General features: G+C 57.3%; 2 protein-coding genes across 11 annotated transcripts in view; both read left to right on the top strand.

Annotated features, from left to right (window-relative positions):
* The window catches only part of SCAMP2 (secretory carrier membrane protein 2), a 29,474-nt gene extending 24,813 nt beyond the window's left edge, over positions 1-4,661 (top strand). For both annotated transcript variants that reach the window (XM_004056523.4, XM_019011045.3), the window contains 2 exons: positions 2,799-2,919; positions 3,175-4,661. In XM_004056523.4, the coding sequence (XP_004056571.2) occupies positions 2,799-2,919; positions 3,175-3,309 (256 nt within the window). In that variant the 3' untranslated portion in view covers positions 3,310-4,661. The remainder of the gene's footprint in view (positions 1-2,798; positions 2,920-3,174) is intronic.
* Positions 4,662-5,159: 498 nt separating this feature from the next.
* Positions 5,160-12,569, top strand: ULK3 (unc-51 like kinase 3). Of its 9 annotated transcripts, none has more exons than XR_010131036.1 (16): positions 5,160-5,387; positions 5,971-6,111; positions 6,196-6,316; positions 6,883-6,987; positions 7,752-7,895; positions 8,079-8,161; positions 8,677-8,832; positions 9,017-9,122; positions 9,340-9,380; positions 9,645-9,747; positions 9,886-9,950; positions 10,046-10,120; positions 10,198-10,238; positions 10,591-10,638; positions 11,252-11,318; positions 11,443-12,569. XR_010131036.1 is itself a non-coding variant. In XM_004056521.5 (16 exons), exons 1-16 carry the CDS (start codon positions 5,286-5,288, stop codon positions 11,457-11,459), a joined length of 1,419 nt encoding a protein of 472 aa, XP_004056569.4. In that variant the 5' UTR covers positions 5,162-5,285; the 3' UTR covers positions 11,460-12,569. The 9 variants fall into 9 exon arrangements, 6 of the variants coding, with proteins under 6 accessions (XP_004056569.4, XP_018866616.3, XP_063554782.1 ...); XM_004056521.5 differs by having other exon boundaries at positions 5,162-5,387; positions 10,046-10,124; XM_019011071.4 differs by having other exon boundaries at positions 5,235-5,852; positions 10,046-10,124.
* The last annotated feature ends 3,047 nt before the right edge of the window (positions 12,570-15,616 follow it).

Genomic DNA, 15,616 nt, shown 5'->3' with positions numbered 1-15,616 from the left:
TGGTCAGGTGCAGTGGCTCATGCCTGGAATCCCAGTACTTTGGGAGGCCGAGGCAGGCAGATTGCTCAAGCCCAGGAGTTCGAGACAGCCTAGGAAACACAGGAAGACCTTGTCCCTACCAAAAATTAAAAAAATTAGCCTGTGCAGTGGCATGCACCTATAGTCCCAGGTACTTGGGAGGCTGAAGCAGGAGGATCACTTGAGCCCAGGAGGTTGAGGCTGCAGTGAGCCGTGATTGCACCACTGGATGCCAGCCTGGGTGACAGAGTGAGATCCTGTATCAAAAAAAAAAAAAAAAGACACTATCTTTCCTGGCTCTCCACTTTCTAGGGTGTTGTGGGTGAACTTGGCTTGACTTTTTAGGCTATACCATGACAGTGTCCTGCACTGGATTGCAGCCTCTTCCTTTTCTCCTGCCACACCCTCCTGAAAGCTGATGGATGCCCAGGCCTTTGCAGTCTCTGAGCTCCAACTTTTTCCAGATGCCTTGTAACTTAAGGAGACGGTTCCCTCACCTCCCCTGGACAGGCTTCTTCTGGCTGCCCTCTTTGAGCATACGGCTGGTTTGAGTTTCCAGGGTACCTCAGTCCTCAGGTCAAAATTAATCTCAAAAGAAAAGCTGATGGCTGATGTTTTCCTTTCTGCCCCAGTGCACAGGGAGCATTGCAGAAAGGTCAGACTGGCACTTGGCTGACAGCCTGAGCCTGGAAGGGCGGTGCTATTTTGGTCCCCTCCCTCTGGCAGAGCTGGCAAGTCCAGAGCAGTGGGGAGAGAAAGGTTGCCTCCCCTTGCCCCCCAAACAAGTGCACGCTGCCCTCCCACCACCCCTCATGCTTCTTGCCCTGCTGTTGTTAATCTGGTCCCTTTTGACCAGTGACCCAATTTCATTACTCGTTACCTAAGTAAGACCCAGGTAGAAAAGCTGTGATTCATGACTGCCGTTTGCACCTGTACTGGGAATCAGAAGGCTTGAGTTGGCTGGGTGTGGTGGCTCACGCCTGTAATCCCAGCACTTTGGGAGGCCAAGGCGGGTGGATCACCTGAGGTCAGGAAGGAGTTTGAGACCAGCCTGGCCAACATGGCAAAACCTTGTTTCTAGAAAGAGTACAAAAATTGGCCAGGCGCATTGGTAGGTGCCTATAATCCCAGCTACTTGGGAGGCTGAGGCAGAAGAATCACTTGAACCCGGGAGGCGGAGGTTGCAGTGAGCCGGGATCACGCCACTGTTCTCCAGCCTGGGCTACAGAGCAAGACTCAATCTCAAAAAAAAAAAAAAAAATAAGAAAAAGAAAAAAAAATTAACTGACAATAGGTGTATGGGTTTATTTCTGGAATCTCAGTTCTATTCCATTGATCTATTGATCTATATGTCTATGTTTATGCCAGTCCTACACTATTTTAGTGACTGTAGCTTTGTAGTAAGTTTTGATGTCAAGAAATATGAGGATATCCCTTTTACAGATGAGGACATGGGGCTCAGACAGGTGACAGCAAGTTGGCCAGTGATCCTCCTTCACAGAAGGTGGGTCCTCAGGAGTGAGCAGCCATGCTTTCCATACTCCCCACCCCCAAAGCAGCAGAAAAAGGCCCGGCCCAGTGCTACCTTTTTAATTAATTATTTTTTGAGATGGAGTCTCTGTTGCCCAGACTGGAGTGCAGTGCCGCGATCTCTGCTCACTGCAAGCTCCGCCTCCCAGGTTCACGCCATTCTCCTGCCTCAGCCTCCCGAGTAACTGGGACTATGTAGGCGCCTGCCACCATGCCTGGCTCATTTTTTGTATTTTTAGTAGAGATGGGGTTTCACTGTGTTAGCCAGGATGGTCTCGATCTGCTGACCTCGTGATCCGCCCATCTTGGCCTCCCAATGTGTTGGGATTACGGGCGTGAGCCACTGTGCCCAGCCCTTTTTCTTTTTTCTTTTCTTTTTTTTTTTTTTTTTTTTTGAGACAGGGTCTCACTCTGTTGCTCAGGCTAGAGTGCCGTGGCGTGATCACAGCTCACTGCAGCCTTGAACCTCACGGGCTCAAGTGATCCTCCTACCTCAGCATCCCAAGTAGCTGGGAGCACAGGCATGTATGACCACAGCCAGCTAATTTTTTTTTTTTTTTTGAGTTGGAGTCTCGCCCTGTCACCCAGGCTGGAGTACAATGGCATGATCTCGGCTCACTGCAGCCTGCACCTTCCAGGTTCAAGTGATTCTCCTGCCTCAGTCTCCCGAGTAGCTGGGATTGCAGGCATGTGCAACCATGTGCAGCTAATTTTTGTATTTTTAGTAGAGACAAGGTTTCTCCATGTTGGCCAGGCTGGTCTCAAACTCCTGACCTCAAGTGATCCGCCTTCCTTGGCCTCCCAAAGTGCTGGGATTACAGGCACGAACCTGGCCTTTTTTTATTTTTTATGGAGAGAGGGCCTCCCTCTGTTGCCCAGGTTGGTCTTGAACTCTTGGGCTCAAGCGATCCTCCTGCCTCGGCCTCCCAAAGTGCTGGGATTACAGGTGAGAGCCATAGCACCCAGCCCAGTGCTACTTCTGACTCTGTGAAGGCAGCAACCACATCCTCCCTTTCAGACCTCACAAAACCAGAAGATTCCCCTTGTGAATGGGGTAGTGTGGGCCTGTCAGCCTTCACGGAGGTCTGGCCTCACAGGCCAAGGGCTTCTGGCTCACAGGGCTCCCTGTGCTGTGGGGAGATGCCAAGGTGATGGTCAGGACACAGCAGCCACTTGGAGAAGAGCCCCTTATGCTGACTTTTGGAGCCCACTCCCACTTTGCTCCCTCTGGCCTCTTCTTCCCTTTATAGCGGTTGGATTGCAGCCCTGTCTACACTGGATAATCATTCCCTGGCCATATCAGTCATCATGATGGTGGTGGCTGGCTTCTTCACCCTCTGTGCCGTGCTCTCAGTCTTCCTCCTGCAGCGGGTGAGTGGTGTGGGCAGGGCTGACAGCAAATGGGAGGAAGCAGGCAACCGTTTCCTGCCCTCGGCACGAGATGTTTTTCACCACTGCAGTTGGGCATCCTAGGCCCCCAAAGGTCCAGTACCTTTCTCCAGGGATCTGGGTGGGGGGTCAGGCAGTGCCAGGCTTCTGGTGACCCCTTTGGGAGTATAACCTGGATGGCTGGCTTCCTGGTGGGCCCAAAGGACAGGCTTCTCTCACCCCACCCCTCTTCGCCAGGTGCACTCCCTCTACCGACGGACAGGGGCCAGCTTCCAGCAGGCCCAGGAGGAGTTTTCCCAGGGCATCTTCAGCAGCAGAACCTTCCACAGAGCTGCTTCATCTGCTGCCCAAGGAGCCTTCCAGGGGAATTAGTCCTCCTCTCTTCTCTCCCCCTCAGCCTTTCTCTCGCCTGCCTTCTGAGCTGCACTTTCCGTGGGTGCCTTATGTGGTGGTGGTTGTGCCCAGCACAGACCTGGCAGGGTTCTTGCCGTGGCTCCTCCTCCTCCCTCAGCGACCAGCTCTCCCTGGAATGGAAGGGACAGGGAATTTTTTCCCCCTCTGTGTACAAAAAAAAAAAAAAAGCTCTCTTTCCTTCTCTGGTGATGGTTTGGTAGGATTCTTTTGTCTCTGGAAGCAGTGGGACTGAAGTTCTCTTCGTCCTGTGCACACACAGACACCTCCACACAGTTGGGATCACAGGCTGACCTGGGCCTACCCCAGCTGGAGCTTTCTGCCAGGGTCCTGGGCCTTGACTCCCCCACCCTGCAGGCCTGGCCTGAATCTGGCTTCTCAGACACAGCCCAGCCCTTCCTGCCCGGGCTGGGAATAAGCCTCTCACAGGTTCTGGTGGACAGATCTGTTCCCCAGGTCACTCCAGTGGTCTCCAGGCTTCCAGAGAAGGCTGGTTGCCTCAAGCTCTTCTCTGCCTCATAAACGGATCCAGAGAAGGCTGGTTGCCTTAAGCTCTTCCCTGCCTCGTGTTCCTGAGAAACGGATTAATAGCCTTTTATCCCCCTGCACCCTCCTGCAGGGGATGGCACTTTGAGCCCTCTGGAGCCCTCCCTTGCTGAGCCTTACGCTCTTCAGACTTTCTGAATGTGCAATGCCGTTGGTTGGGATTTGGGGACTGGAAGGGACCAAGGACACTGACCCCAAGCTGTCCTGCCCAGCGTCCAGCGTCTTCTAGGAGGGTGGGGTCTGCCTGTCCTGGTGTGGTTGGTTTGGCCCTGTTTGCTGTGACTCCCCCCCGCCCCCGAACCGAGGGACCGCTGCCTTTGTCTCTGCCTCAGATGCCACCTGCCCCGCCCATGCTCCCCATCAGCAGCATCCAGACTTTTAGGAAGGGCAGGGCCAGCCAGTCCAGAACCGCATCCCTCAGCGGGGACTGATAAGCCATCTCTCGGAGGGCCCCCTAATACCCAGTGGAGTCTCGTTCACACGCCGGGGGGGTGTGTCACTGTGATGGGACACGTAGGAGTCCACCCTTAAAACCAGCACCCTGTCCCTCGAGGCTGCCGAGTGGGTGTGTGGACTGGGGGGCCTTCCCACAAAACTAGCCTCCGGCTCTGGGCCCGAGACAGCCGCAGGCCCCAGCCACTGAATGATACTGGCAGCGGCTGGGGTTTTATGAACTCCTTTCTGGTATTTTTTCCCCTCTATGTACAAATGTATATGTTACGTCTCAATTTTTGTGCTTAAATAAAAATAAAAACATTTTCAGACAACACTGGTCCACATGTCTGGTGGACTTGGGAGGACGGGGCAGCCCACAGGATTAGGGGCTGGGCGCTGCTGCTAAGATTGGAGAGCGGGGACAGTTAAGATGCAATAAATAGGTCAAGGCCCTTCCTCAGAAAAGTGAAAAGCAGCTGGGAGGCCTGGGAAGCCAACGCGGCCTCTTCCAAAGGCGCCTTCTCGTGCCAGTAGCTCTCCTTTCAGAGCTGCGGGTCCTGGGGAGGGGCCCTGGGAGCCTCCCGGGCGCCGTCGCCCCCACACACGCCCGCTCCGCCGCCCGCGCCCTCACGTGGGCGATCTCTAGACGCCTCTGCGCCCGCTAGGAGTCCCCGGAGACCACGCCGGCCGTCTTCCGTTGTTAACTTCTAGGCTCGCGGGGCCTCCGTATCCCCGCGTGGGCCCTGCAGGAACTGGCGGGGCGCGTGACCCGGCGAGGCCCACAGACAGGGGAGGGGCGCCGGGAGCGGGGCGGATCCGCGTCCCCGATGCGCGCTGCATTTCCGGCGGGCGGCGCTGGGGGCAGCGTGCAGCCGCCCAGTGCTCGGCCCGCCCAGCAACCCGCCGGAACCGCCGCCCGCAGCGAGGAAGCGCCCGCGCGGGCGCAGGCGGCCGGGATGGCGGGGCCCGGCTGGGGTCCCCCGCGCCTGGACGGCTTCATCCTCACCGAGCGCCTGGGCAGCGGCACGTACGCCACGGTGTACAAGGCCTACGCCAAGGTGGGTGCCGGCCGATGGCCCCGTGCCCGCCCGAGCTAGCTCGGCTGGTGCCGGCCGGGGAGACTCTGAGAGGTTAGCGACAGTGTGGGAATAGTTAGGGGCGGGAGGCCGGCCTCGCCCCAGCTGACCCTCGGCGGAGGTTGGAGCCGACTGCCACGCTTAGGTCTTAAAGAGGGCACCTGCACCCACCTGCAGGGTCAGTGGCTGAAGAACAGGCTCAAAACAGGTTACCTGGTGGGCTGGGAGGAGTCTGGGACTGGAGCCAGTTAGGAGGCAGAGTGGGCGGTTCTAGAACCCTGAGTGACATGCCTCTGCCGAGAGCACTCCAGAATGCAAAGAAATGGATCAGCTAGCCCAGGGTTGGAGAAGACCAGGCTGAGGCTGTGTCGGGAAGCCAGGATTCCAGAATCAGCGTTCCTCACTGGCCTCACAAGGGAAAGCTGGGAAGCCCGGTGCTGGTGTGCAGTAGGTAGACCCGGGGAGGGGCGGGGTGGGGGAACAGAGGGAACCAGATAGAGCCTTTCCAGTCAGACAAGGGTCCTGGCCCCCTCAAGGCAGAGTCCCCAAATCTCCTGTCTCGCAGAAGGACACTCGTGAAGTGGTAGCCATAAAGTGTGTAGCCAAGAAAAGTCTGAACAAGGCATCGGTGGAGAACCTCCTCACGGAGATTGAGATCCTCAAGGGCATTCGACATCCCCACATTGTGCAGCTCAAAGACTTTCAGGTGTGAGCCTGGGGCGGGGCCGCTGCCAAAGGGAGCTGGAGAAGGGACACTGTCTTCAGGCCGCCTCTCTACCTCTAAACACAGTGGGACAGTGACAATATCTACCTCATCATGGAGTTTTGCGCAGGGGGCGACCTGTCTCACTTCATCCATACCCGCAGGATTCTGCCTGAGAAGGTGGCGCGTGTCTTCATGCAGCAATTAGGTAAAGGCCTGTGACCCCAGCCTGACACTCTGTCCCTTGTTCTCTGCTCCCCACCATCCCACCGCCTCCCCCAGGCTTAGAGCCTTGGCACGCATTGCAGCTGCCTCCTGCACAGCCTGAAATTTTATGGTCCTGTTTATCTCATACACTCAACCCTTGCTCAAGGACGCTGTGGGAGAGATGAGGGAGTAACCCCTCTGTGGGGTGTTCAGGCTTCCATACATAGAACATAATATAAGGACCTTGTAGAACATTCCAGAGTCCTGTAGGTAGGACTCAAGTGCTGTGCCAAGGAAAAGAGCAGGATCTCAAGGGCTGGGGCATCCAGAGAAGCTTCTGAGAGGTGGGGAGACTTGTGAAGGGGCAGAGGGAAGGAGGGTGGGCACTCGGGTGGGGTGGCAAACTCCTAGAAGTGGTGTGATCTTGGTGCTTATATGGAAAACATTAGACCAGCCAGGCAGGAACTGGGGTTGTGCAGGCTTGAGGAGGCAGATGTGAGCCGGGGAGGCGAGAGGCAGGCGGGAATGGGCTCTGAACTGTCTCTCTTCGTGGGTCCTGCTCCTCAGCTAGCGCCCTGCAATTCCTGCATGAACGGAATATCTCTCATCTGGATCTGAAGCCACAGAACATTCTACTGAGCTCCTTGGAGAAGCCCCACCTAAAACTGGCAGGTCTGTGTCTGAAACAGCAGGGATGAGGTTTGGAGAGTGCAGAGGCCTCCCTCTGCCTGGGCTCACTCAGCAGCCCTGGTTCTTATGGAGCCCTCTTATAGAGTCCTCAAAGAGTGACAGGCTGCGAAGTCTGGGGTTGGGCCCTGTCATCAAAAGGTGGAAGCTTTCTCAGGCTACCCATGCTCAAGTCCAGCAGCATAATGGGTGGAGTTAGGGCTCAGTCTGTGGCCAGAGTTGGGACTCACTGTGTGTCCAGGTTTAGGGGTCAATCTGGGAACAGTGCCAGGGTTCAGCGTGTGACAAGCATCAGGGATCCCTCTGTGGGCAGGGACAGGACTTGGTCTGTCATCAGAATTGGGGCTCAAGTCTGTGACTCCATCTGTGGCCACATAGGAGGGGTGTGGTGGGGGAGTAGGAGGTGGTGACCCTTGATAAGATTTGGATATTTGACACTGGAGGCCAGAGACTGTGATAGAACCTAAGCCTGGGGGGACAGTGAGAGGGTGGGGGCTTATGCATGTAGCTGGTGTGATCAGGTGGGCTTCCTAGGAAAAGGTGCCCAAGGGAGCTGTGCAGGATGGGTAGGTTTTATACCCCAGAGGCAGATATAGGAGGGTGTTCCAGCCTAATGATGAGCAGAGGCTTGGAAATAGGGTTGATCCTGGCAGGTCTGGAGGGTGGAGAGGAGCCTGGGGTGAGGCTTTACAAGTCAGGAGCTGAAGCAGCTGGAATTCAAGCCCTGCTGCCTCTCCTCTTGCCTGCAGACTTTGGTTTCGCACAACACATGTCCCCGTGGGATGAGAAGCACGTGCTCCGTGGCTCCCCCCTCTACATGGCCCCCGAGATGGTGTGCCAGCGGCAGTATGACGCCCGCGTGGACCTCTGGTCCGTGGGGGTCATCCTGTATGGTGAGACCTCTTTTCCCTGCTTCTCACCCTGAGGCCTACACTGTTTCCTCAGGCAAGGCCTCTCTGGGCCACTTCTGAAGGGTTCTGATGAAAACTGAATGCTGGCCCAGGGCCCCTGCTAAGGGGCGTCAGGCCAGGCTTGACCCATTCCCTCCCAGCCTCCGCTCTGCCTCCCTTCCACAGAAGCCCTCTTCGGGCAGCCCCCCTTTGCCTCCAGGTCGTTCTCGGAGCTGGAAGAGAAGATCCGTAGCAACCGGGTCATCGAGGTGTGTCTAGCAGGGCCTTAGCGACCACTGAGGGGCAGAGGGAGTCAGGGCCCTGAGGGTTTAGACCTCATTCTGACCTGCAGAGACTGGAGTATGGGCTCCAGGCTGCCTTTGTGGTGGAGGGGCATGCTCTAGGCTGGAAGTCGAGGTGCCAGGCTGTCCCAGGGCCTCAGGTCAGCCCACAGCTGGCAGCACAGTGCCCATTTTGCAGGCCCTTGTGGGGAGAATGCAAAGCAGAGCCAGGCCCAGCCTTCCCAGGAGCATAGTCCAGGGAGGGAAATAAGGACCCAGAAACACTATTCTAGCTCAGCTCAGGGCTCCAGCGAGGGTGCACCGGGAGCCCAGGGATGGAGGCTCCCCGCTGGCTCCATCATCTTGACCCATCCTGTTCCTCCTCGGTCTCAGGTTCCCCACCTGTCCAACGTGTACCTCTGGGGTTCCTCGCAGACCCCTGGGCTAGGGGTAGGGATGGAGGAGCCCAGTGTGATCTGTCCCTGCCGTTCCCTTCCCTGCAGCTCCCCTTGCGGCCCCTGCTCTCCCGAGACTGCCGGGACCTACTGCAGCGGCTCCTGGAGCGGGACCCCAGCCGTCGCATCTCCTTCCAGGACTTCTTTGCGCACCCCTGGGTGGACCTGGAGCACATGCCCAGTGGGGAGAGTCTGGGGCGAGCAGTGAGCAGACGGCTGGGGCTGGGGTGGGCTGAGGGTGGGCTGGAGGTCTCGTTGCCCCCGTTGGTGGTGAATTGGTGACTCACCCAACAGAGACAGAGGACGGGCTCAGGGGAGCTGATCTCCCATCTTGGTGAGCGTGGGAGGGTAGGGAGGTGGACCTGACCCCTGATCTGCCCATCCCCAGACCGCCCTGGTGGTGCAGGCTGTGAAGAAAGACCAGGAGGGGGATGCAGCAGCCGCCTTATCACTCTACTGCAAGGCTCTGGACTTCTTTGTACCTGCCCTACACTGTGAGTCCCAGGCCATGCCTGTAGCCCGTGGGTGCAGCAGGGATGGGAGTCATCTGTGGCTGCAGTAGGTGGATTCCAGAAGTTCTCTATCTAGAATTTTGTAGGCGATAAAGCAGAGCGTAAACCTGGAATATTGTGTTTTGAGGGATTCCAGAGGGTTCGTTGTGGGGCAGGGAGGGGTTCTCCCAGACTCCTCATATTACCTCACTTTCTGCAGATGAAGTGGATGCCCAGCGGAAGGAGGCAATTAAGGCAAAGGTGGGTGAGAGTCCCCATGAGGAAGTGGGGGGGCAGGGGGTAAGGCCCAGAGATCTTGGGGGCCTCTGGGGAATGGCTCTCTTAGAATTGGAACTTCCTCTCCTGCAACACAGAGCTGGGAATGGGTCAGGCCAGCCTCATTTGCCCCCTGACATGTTTATACCTAGAGGCAGTCACTAACAATGCAAAGGGAGAAGCTGGAGTTGGGTTCTGGCAAGGGTAGCTGGTGAGACAGCCCCTCCTCAGGCCCTTTCCCTGCTACAGGTGGGGCAGTACGTGTCCCGGGCCGAGGAGCTCAAGGCCATCGTCTCCTCTTCCAATCAGGCCCTGCTGAGGCAGGGGACCTCTGCCCGAGACCTGCTCAAAGGTAGACTCCGGTTTCTGGCTGACCCCAGGGCCCCCAGCAAATCTCCCCACAGCCTGAGGGGGAGGCAGGTGGGGAGAGGCGTCCTGCAGCGAACAGGCAGGTTGCTTCCCTCACCCTGAGCCTTTCCCCTCATCTCAGAGATGGCCCGGGACAAGCCACGCCTCCTAGCTGCCCTGGAAGTGGCTTCAGCTGCCATGGCCAAGGTTTGTGCCAGTGGGAGGGGTCCAGGTGGGTCGGGGCAGGGCGGGGAGATACCCAGGCCATGACCCTAAGCAGCCTGGTGTCCTTGTGGCTGCAGGAGGAGGCCGCTGGCGGGGAGCAGGATGCCCTGGACCTGTACCAGCACAGCCTGGGGGAGCTGCTGCTGTTGCTGGCAGGTGAGGGCCCCCATTTATGCCCCCCACAGGGCCCCTGGCCACCCTGCCCTCACCACACGCCCTCTCTTTACAGCGGAGCCCCCGGGCCGGAGGCGGGAGCTGCTTCACACTGAGGTGCCCACTGAGCTTGAGAGGGTTGGGGGGCTTCCTCTTCCCCTTTCTCTGCTCTTACCTGTGGGGACCTCTTTGGGTTCCCTCTGGAATGTCCCACTGTCAGGGTGTTCCAAGTCTGGAAGTCAAACCATAGGGCTGGGGTGCTCAGACAGGGCAGTGGGGAATCTGGGAACCCAGCAGCAAAAAGTCTGGGAAGGCTTCCTGGAGGAAGGAGCAGATAAGGGACTCAGGAGGCAAGTTGTTCTGATGGGGCAGAGGTTCTGGAGAGCATCAGGGGTGAGGAGGAGTTCCCTTTGAAACTCCACCCCCCGCCACTCTCCCCCACACCCAAGGGCATATCTTTCCTTGGCAGGTTCAGAACCTCATGGCCCGAGCTGAATACCTGAAGGAGCAGGTCAAGGTGGGCACATGGGGGCCACGCTGGGGCTAGGGTCTGTGGGTTCTGTTGCTCTCTGCTTGTGGCTGTCGTGCCCCGCTGCTGGTGTATGTCTGCTCTCCCGCCTCCTCTGCAGGCCTCCCTGTCCCTGTATCTGCCCTTCACTCTCTCTCTTGCTCGGCACTGCGCTGTGGCTCCTGTCCCCGTCCTTCACTCTCTCTCTTGCTTGGCACTGTGCGCTGTGGCTCATGTCCCCGTCCTTCACTCTCTCTCTTGCTTGGCACTGTGCGCTGTGGCTCGTGTCCCCGTCCTTCACTCTCTCACTTGGTCGGCACTCCGCCGTGGCTCGTGTCCCCGTCCTTCACTCTCTCACTTGGTCGGCACTGCGCCGTGGCTCGTGTCCCCGTCCTTCACTCTCTCACTTGGTCGGCACTGCGCCGTGGCTCGTGTCCCCGTCCTTCACTCTCTCACTTGGTCGGCACTGCGCCGTGGCTCGTGTCCCCGTCCTTCACTCTCTCACTTGGTCGGCACTGCGCTGTGGCTCGTGTCCCCATCCTTCACTCTCTCACTTGGTCGGCACTGCGCTGTGGCTCGTGTGTCTGCCTCTCATCCCTTGTGCTGCCTTCACATCCCACAGATGAGGGAATCTCGCTGGGAAGCTGACACCCTGGACAAAGAGGGACTGTCGGAATCTGTTCGTAGCTGTGAGTCCTGCCCTGGGGTCGATCCTCCATCCAAGGAGGGGTGAGGGCTGGGGGCCCTGGGTTCTGCCTCCCTTACCAAAGACCTGAGACTGACCCTCCCCCATTGTCCCCCTCCCCCCCGTAGCTTGCACCCTTCAGTGACCCTAGAAGAATGATTGGACAGATGTGAGCCATCTGGAGCAGAGGGGCACTAACCCAGGCTGACGCCAAGAATGAAGTGGCCCACTGCAGCCCTGGCGAGCAGGCTTCTTGGATGGACAGTGCTGAGACTCCCATATCCCAGAGTTCCCAGCCTCCCTCAGGTTACTCTGCACCCCACAGATGGTTTGATGGCTGTGCTGTATACTGGAGGGGAGGGCAGGACTCTGGGAGAACAGCACTTCTTTCATGAGACCTTTGTTACTCGGTGGTTACTGGGTCCTGTGCCTGTCTGTTTTGGGGCATGCAGCCGTCTATCGTTTTTGGCTCCGAGAAGAGGGCAAGGGGCCCCTGCAGGGTACTTCTGTGCTTGCCCTCACCCTGCCAGCAGGCAGCTGTGCCCCTGGCCTGCCCTTCCCGGGACCCCTTATTCCAACTCAGCTCCTCTTTGCACTGGAATGGGGCACTCCAACACCCCTCAGGGACCACCCTCCCCACAGTATGCACTCAGCCCCACAGAATCCACCAGTCTTTCTGGGAACTCACACCTGCCCGCCATCTTGGTACTTTAAGTTAATCCTTCAAGCATGAAAGTTGTATCTTTTGGGGTTTAAGAAGCCCAAGCCTTGTTCCTGCCCTGGCCTAGGGAGCACTCAGGAGGGTTCCTTGGTCCTCATCTCTCCCACCTCCGTTCCCTTTGGGCCCTACACTAGCCACAGCGCAGGCCTTGTGCTGGAGTTTGAGCCTGGGACAGGGAGAGGGAGGCTTGGAGACGGTCTGACCCAGTGCCCTCTAGGCTACCCACTTCTAGGCCTGCTCTGCCGCTGTGGAGCCCTGGGCAAGCTCTTTCCCCTTTCTGGGCCTGGGTCTCCCCATCTCTTCAATGGGGCTGATACCTTCACAGCCCACAGCATGGGCACTTATGAGGACAAAGTGAATTTAACCTGGAAAAGAATGTATTTGAGAATTTCTTTTAAATAATCAGCGGGTGTTGGTGATTTGTAGCCCTTCTGCCCTTAAATGCTTCCTTGGGCAAGAGCTGTCCGTCCTCCCTGCAGGAGGCTGAGTGTGAAGAGTATCATTCATTGTTTCTCTATTAAATTATTTTCTCTATTTGCGCATCTCTTCTTGCCTTAAGAACAACAGGAGAGGTGGCCGCTGCCCACAGGCTGGGGCAAGAAGGACTGCAGCAAAAGCTGGGGAAGCTGAGGTAGGGCCGGAGAGGTCGCGAGATGGAGGGGAATGCTGAGAATGATAGCCACATCTGCCCTCAGCCCCCAGAGATCCAGGAGAAGGGCTGACCAGGGTCATTGCTGCCCACACCCAGGCGACCGGTGGGGAGAGGAGCACAGGCCTGGGAGCTGGGAAGGCTCAGCTCCAGGAGTGCAATCTTCCACCATGCTCTGCCCTCCACACCGCACACTGTCTCACCCCAGACAGGATCTCTTGGCTTCCTTCCCTCCCTTACCCTGGGCCACTGAGGGAGCAGTGAGCTGGACTGGAGGAAAGGGCATGTTTTGAGGTATCATGCTCACACCCAGCCCCCAGGGACTCCCTTTCCAGCAGGCTCTGTATCCTGGCCTTCCCCCAACCCCACATACACCCCAGGTGTCAATCTGATCAGCACTTGTTGGGAGTAGGAGGAGAGCACATCCCCTGGCAGCCAGCAGGGGAGCAGTTCCTTAGACTTACCCATGCCCCCGGGTTGCTCAGTCATCCCAGGGTTTCCCATACCTGGATGGGAACAGACCCTGGGAACTATTCTCCCTGAAGCCCCTGGCCTGACCATCGGGGGGCAGTGTGGAGCAGTGTCCCAGAGGGCAGGAGGAACTGCTAGAATTCTGGCTCTGCTGCTTCGCCTTGAAGTTTAGGATCCATCGATGAGCCTATTTCTTCATAGAATGAGGTTGAGGATAAGGGCCCCATGTGTAATGAGATATTGCACATGGGCATGGCATACAGTAAGAATACAATAAAATGTGACTTTCAGATCTAAGGAGAGAAATGTACTTCAGATTATCTCTGGAAATGGGCCAGACAAAAAAGCTTCAATATATAAAGTGAGGGAACAGGAGGGGAATGAATGGACCTGGTTGAGTGGATGAATTGAGAAGATGGGAGGGGCTGGGTGCAGTGGCTCACACCTGTAATCCCAGCACTTTGGGAGGCCAAGGCGGGTGGATCACGAGGTCAGGAGATGGAGACCAGCCTGGCCAACATGGTGAGACCCCATCTCTACTGAAAATATAAAAATTAGCCGGGCGTGGTGGCGGGCGCGTGTAGTCCCAGCTACTCGGAAGGCTGAGGCAGGAGAATCACTTGAACCTGGGAGGCGGAGGTTGCAGTGAGCCAAGATCGGGCCACTGCATTCCAGCCTGGTGACAGTGAGACTCCATCTTAAAAAAAAAAAAAGATGGGAGGAAGAGTGGAAATGAAAGACGAGATGGAAGACTAGAGAGAATTGAAGGGCAATAGAGAAAGGGTTGGCCCATCGACCCCAGTTGTTTATTTGTGATCACTATATTGGCTGGCTGAGAACAGAGGCCTGAAGTTCTTAGGCAGGTAGGTGTGGAGAGCAGTGGACCCCCACAGGGAGGATTCAGTACTCGAAAGGCCTGGGGACTGAGGCTGCTGGAGGAGCCCCTGGGAAGGGGCCCTTCTTGAATAAAACATCTAGATGGTCTGTAGGTTGGTCCTGTGTCCAAGCCGCCTGCCAAGCAGGGAGGCAGCCCAGTCGGAGGCTGGGGCGAGGGGGGCAGGGCTTGCTTCTAACGGCAGAGGCCTGTAGGAAATGTGCAGATCCACTTTCTAAAGGTCATGTTTTCCTTCATAGGAGACAGAGTTGTTTTTGCCTCTCACTTTCAACACTCTGTAGGTGCCCAAAGCAGGATGGCTACCTCCTAGCAACGTTCAGGGGACTGCCCTGTCCTCCTACCTCCATCCCAGTCACCCAAGCACAGAGCCAGCCCTGGGCCAAGCTGGGGGAAGCACCCGAGCCTTCTCCCATGGGGCCAGCCCTGGAAGATGCAGATGGGCCTCAGAAGCAGATAGAGGGACCCAGGTATCCAGCTGGCCCTTCTTTACCCTCTTTACCTGGGATGTGGGAAAGGACATAGAACCTTTGTTCCTGTGGAAGGTCATCTAGAAGGGCTTTTGTCCCCAGAGGCCGGGTTGCTGTCCCAGCCCTCCCTGAAAGGGCAATGGCCCGACACCGAGGCTGGGGCCCAAGGGAAGGAGCACACCAATGACAGCTTCCCCAGAGGAACTCATACTGCACCTACACACAGCAGATCCCACAGACACAAGACAGCCGTGTGCAGGCTCACAAACCCCCGCAGGCCCCACACACACGCTCATGAGCACACATGCAGGCGCAGCTCCTGCTGAATGAGGCTGAGGCTGCCTCAGTGCTGCTGCTGCTCCCCTGATCTCAAACCTCAAATGGCCTCTGGGGACAGCTCTGCCTGGCAGGCATTGGGTTGGAGGCACGGCAGTGGACCCTGTAACTACACCTCCAGCCCCACCTCAGGTCTGTGGGATAGAGGACAGAAGCTCCAGCCTCACGGCTGAGTGTCAGCTGGGTCAACAGGCAATGTCAGCAGCTCGGCTCAGCTAACAAGCATGTCCCAGGTGTCCTTAGCGCCTGCCTGGGGCCTCCGGTGTCTGAGGAGGAACCATCTGGCTGTTGAGGGAAAAGGAGATCCTCCATGCTGCAAACCCTGGTCACCCTCCCCAGTTCCTTCCTGGGGACCAGCTGGCCTTGGGAAAGTCACTTGTTCTCTTGGCACCCTCTTCCTGCTGGCAACTGGGCCTGAGCTGTCCGGGTGGGTAGAAGGTAGGAGCAGGGGACTGCAGGCTCCTTGGGCAGGGTTTCCCTGAAATCTTTTGCACTGTGGAACCAGAGCCCCTGAGGGTGAGAGGTGGTGGGACAGGCAACCATCTCTGCCTCTTCCCTCCTGCTGAAGGGGTTTGGGGAAGTTGGAGAGGCTCTCTTAACTACCTTTTAACATTTCGTGTATGCTCAGACTGCCTGCAAGGGTATGAAGGAGAAAGGAAAGGGGAAAAGAAAAGGAGGGAGGGAGGGAAGGAAGGAGCAGGCCTGAAACATCAGAGTCCTTACTATGGGGTACTAACGGGGTTCTAGGCAGAGGGTGAAATGG

This window comes from Gorilla gorilla, chromosome 16 (genome assembly GCF_029281585.2).
Source record: "Gorilla gorilla gorilla isolate KB3781 chromosome 16, NHGRI_mGorGor1-v2.1_pri, whole genome shotgun sequence".
Taxonomy (NCBI): Eukaryota; Metazoa; Chordata; class Mammalia; order Primates; family Hominidae; genus Gorilla; species Gorilla gorilla.
The sequence above is the reverse complement of the archived record's forward strand: the minus strand, read 5'-3'. Positions and strand labels throughout refer to the sequence as shown.